Source organism: Charadrius vociferus, unplaced genomic scaffold (genome assembly GCF_000708025.1).
Source record: "Charadrius vociferus isolate BGI_N301 unplaced genomic scaffold, ASM70802v2 scaffold436, whole genome shotgun sequence".
Taxonomy (NCBI): domain Eukaryota; kingdom Metazoa; phylum Chordata; class Aves; order Charadriiformes; family Charadriidae; genus Charadrius; species Charadrius vociferus.
Window position 1 is genome coordinate 4,800,305 of NW_009649187.1, and position 3,394 is coordinate 4,803,698.

Here is a 3,394-nt window from a genome sequence, read left to right on the forward strand (position 1 = left end):
GGGGCGGGGCGAGCACAGCCACCGCCTGCGCCGAAGGGTACAAATCCCCATCCAGGGCATTAATTAATCAGCTGCTGTTATTATAATATTGACATAAGAGCTAATGAACAGAAAGGGCATTGGTGCGATATTTCGCTCCGGCTGTCGTGGTCTGAAGCAGGGTAATGGGCATTTATGGCAGGTATTACCCTGCAGAGGCGGGGCAGCCTCCTGTGGAGCAGCCCGGTCGATGCTCCATCAGATCAATGCCGTGGCTGGCTGCATTATGCAAATTGCCTTCTTTGTATCAGTATCAATATTATTAAAGTTAATACCCGAATGTAATTGTCTTATCTCTATGGAGCCAGGGAAATGCAAGCAGCTGAAACGGCCTGTTAATTTGGTAATGCTATTCTTCAAACATAAGCGATATATTATTGTAGATAAAATCAATATGAGCATTAAAGGATTTTGCAGTTTACTTCATTATGTAAACTCTGTGGTAGTTGAACTCATTTTCCTTCGGTTATTCACATCAGCCATAATGGGTAATGTCTCTATAACGATCTACGTTATAAACCTTTGCAGCTCAAAAACTATCAGGGACAATTTGTCATTAAAGCCATTCCTTCTAATAACAACATTAATTGTAAACCTACTAATTGAATGAAGATAGTGATGAACCATAATGATATATCTGAGGTACAGCGTGCCTGAGGTGGGGGCATTGTCGCAGACTAGAATAGGATACTTTCACTTAACCCAAAGAAAGGCCTCATTGTGTCATGTTAGGGATGATGTCTTAATTCAGCCAATTCCCTTACAACCGAGTGTGCCGTGAAGTTAGTGTGTCAATTAGTTATTTAATAAAGTTACTAACTCAGAGCCCGACCCTCCAGTGCCAAGGCTGCTGGCGTTTGCCATGGAGCAGTGCTGGGTGCCTGTCCCAGCCCTGCAGCACGTGGCGCTTCGGGGACAGCAGTGTCATCACACTGGAGACCTTGGGCTCCCAGCTGTGCCGTTGGTCTGGGCTCAGACCTCGCTGCAGGCTTGGATCATGGTCGGCTGCTCCTTACGCAGGCTCTTTGCCACTGGGTATTTACTTTCTGGCTTGGTGCTCAAGTCTTCCACAGATATGGCTCGAGCTTCCTAAGCACCCAAATACGTTTGCAAATATGTTGTAAAATATGTTTGCAAATATGCTGTAAAAAAATTTCTGAACCTGTACAGGAGTAGTGCTGTAGATTTAAAGGATGAGGGGGCACTCATTTTCCTAGAAACTAAGCGCATTAATAAATTTTGGAAGGACAGGGGAAAATAGATTGTGTTATACTCATGAAGGCAAAGCTCTACGCAGCTGGAACAGCAAATCCGTCTACTGCAAGATGAAAAGCACTGAATACCAGAAACCAAAAGTTACTCCAGAGCCAATTGCCTCAAGTGGCACTTGCTCTTGGGAAAGAGCAAGCATTGTTCTTGCTGCTTCCAGAGTAAAAGCAAAACGTAGACTTCGTCTTGTGGGAAATTGGCTAGCTGAGAAGGGTAACATAGATATGATCCAGCTGGCCGAGCAGGAGCTTGGGAAACATCGGACCCAGTTCCTGTGATTGCTAATTGGCAAGGGCACCCTGACCCTGACTGCAGGTGCTAGACAGTGATGAGAAGCCTGGGATTACTCAGGCATGGGAAAAGAGGGAGTAGTTGCATGGGAGAAGAAGAGGTAGCTAGCCACAGATAAGGAGCTAAGGGCTGGAGTGATGAACCAATCAGAATGCTGTGTTGTTGGAACACATATAACTAATTATAGCAGAGTATATATGAAACATGTAGTAGCCAATTATAGTAGAGTAAACATGGGAAAATAATTCAATAGCTCCAGCCCCAGGCACGCAATTCATGAATCTTGCTAAAATGATGCAGTCGTACAATGCCTGTTCATGATCGAAAGGCAGAGGTTAGTTACACTGAGCAGTGCTACGTATTTTTTCTTGTAGCAAGTGTTAATTAAACTTCTAGTTTTCAGGCCCAAAACAGGGCTGTACCTTGCGATGGACCGAGGACAGCGGGCAGCGTGCTGTTCTCGTTAGGGGCCAGGCGGTGGAGCAGCCACTGAGGAGCAGAGCCCGTGCCCTGGAGGGACCTGCAGGGGAAGGGGCCCTCAGCTGAGAGCGGGCAGTGTGGTGTGGGGCCAGACCCCGAGGGCCCACACATGGCTGTCGCACATGCAGCTGTGCCGCTGTATAACCAATTTAATGGCAGAAGCGAGGCCTCATGGGCGCCCGGTTGCCATCTTGGGGCACAGGGGCCTGCCTGCCATGGCGGCAGCAGTGGCCTGCCCTCCCAGGGCCCACTTCCCCCACAGCCACGCAGTGCTGTGCGGTGCTGTCCCCACCTCCACAGATGATCCGTTTTGGTTTATGCAGTGGGTTTTACACCCCGTGGACGCCCAGCTCCCACAGGTATCACAACAACCCTGTGCAGTGTTACAATCCTGGGGAAGGGTGGAAAGGGACCTGGGGGTGTTGGTCAACAGCCAGCTGAGTACGAGCCAGCAATGTGCCCAGGTGGCCAAGAAGGCCAAGAGCATCCTGGCCTGTATCAAATAGTGTGGCCAGCAGGACTAGGGCAGTGATTGTCCCCCTGTACTCAGCACTGGGGGACAGTGAGAATACTGTGTTCTGTTTTGGGCCCCCTACAAGGAAGACATTGAGGTGCTGAAGCCTGTCCAGAGAAGGGCAACGAAGCTGGTGAGGGGTCTGGAGCACAAGTCCTATGAGGAGCAGATGAGGGAACTGGCGTTGTTCAGTCTGGAGAAGAGGAGGCTCAGGGGAGACTACACTCTATACAACTACCTGAAAGGAGGTTGTAGTGAGGTGAGGGTCAGTCTCTTCTCACAAGTAACAAGTCATGGGACAAGAGGAAATGGCCTCAAGTTGTGCCAGGGGAGGTTTAGGATGGACATTAGGAAAAATTTCTTCACAGAAAGGGTTATCAAGCATTGGAACAGGCTGCCCGGGGAAGTGGTGGAGTCGCCACCCCTGGAGCTATTTAAAAGACAGGTAGATGTGGCATTGAGGGACATGGTTTAGTGGTGGACTTGGCAGCGCTGGGTTAATGGTTGGACTTGATGATCTTAAAAGTCCCTTCCAACCTAGACGATTCTATAATTCTGTGATTCTAAAAACTTCGGAAAGGGCCAAAAGGCGGCGGGGAGCAGAGGCCGCCGCCAACTTCCCCCCACGCGGGGGCGCTGCTCGCCGCCGCCGCCGCTCCCTCCTGCCCTCTCCATGGTGCGCCTCCGCCTCCCGCCTTCTCCCTTCGCTTCCGGCGTTGCCATGGGCGGGTAACTTCCGCTTCCGCCTTTCTAGTTCCGGGTTCTCCGGTGGAGGCGGCGATGGCGGCGGCGGCCTCCTCC

General features: G+C 50.4%; 1 protein-coding gene across 1 annotated transcript in view; it reads left to right on the forward strand.

The window, feature by feature from the left end:
• Positions 1–1,906: 1,906 nt before the first annotated feature.
• The window catches only part of HIF1AN (hypoxia inducible factor 1, alpha subunit inhibitor), a 10,098-nt gene continuing 8,610 nt past the window's right edge, over positions 1,907–3,394 (forward strand). Inside the window, exon 1 of the mRNA XM_009888826.1 lies at positions 1,907–1,933. Within this exon, the coding sequence (XP_009887128.1) occupies positions 1,907–1,933 (27 nt within the window). The remainder of the gene's footprint in view (positions 1,934–3,394) is intronic.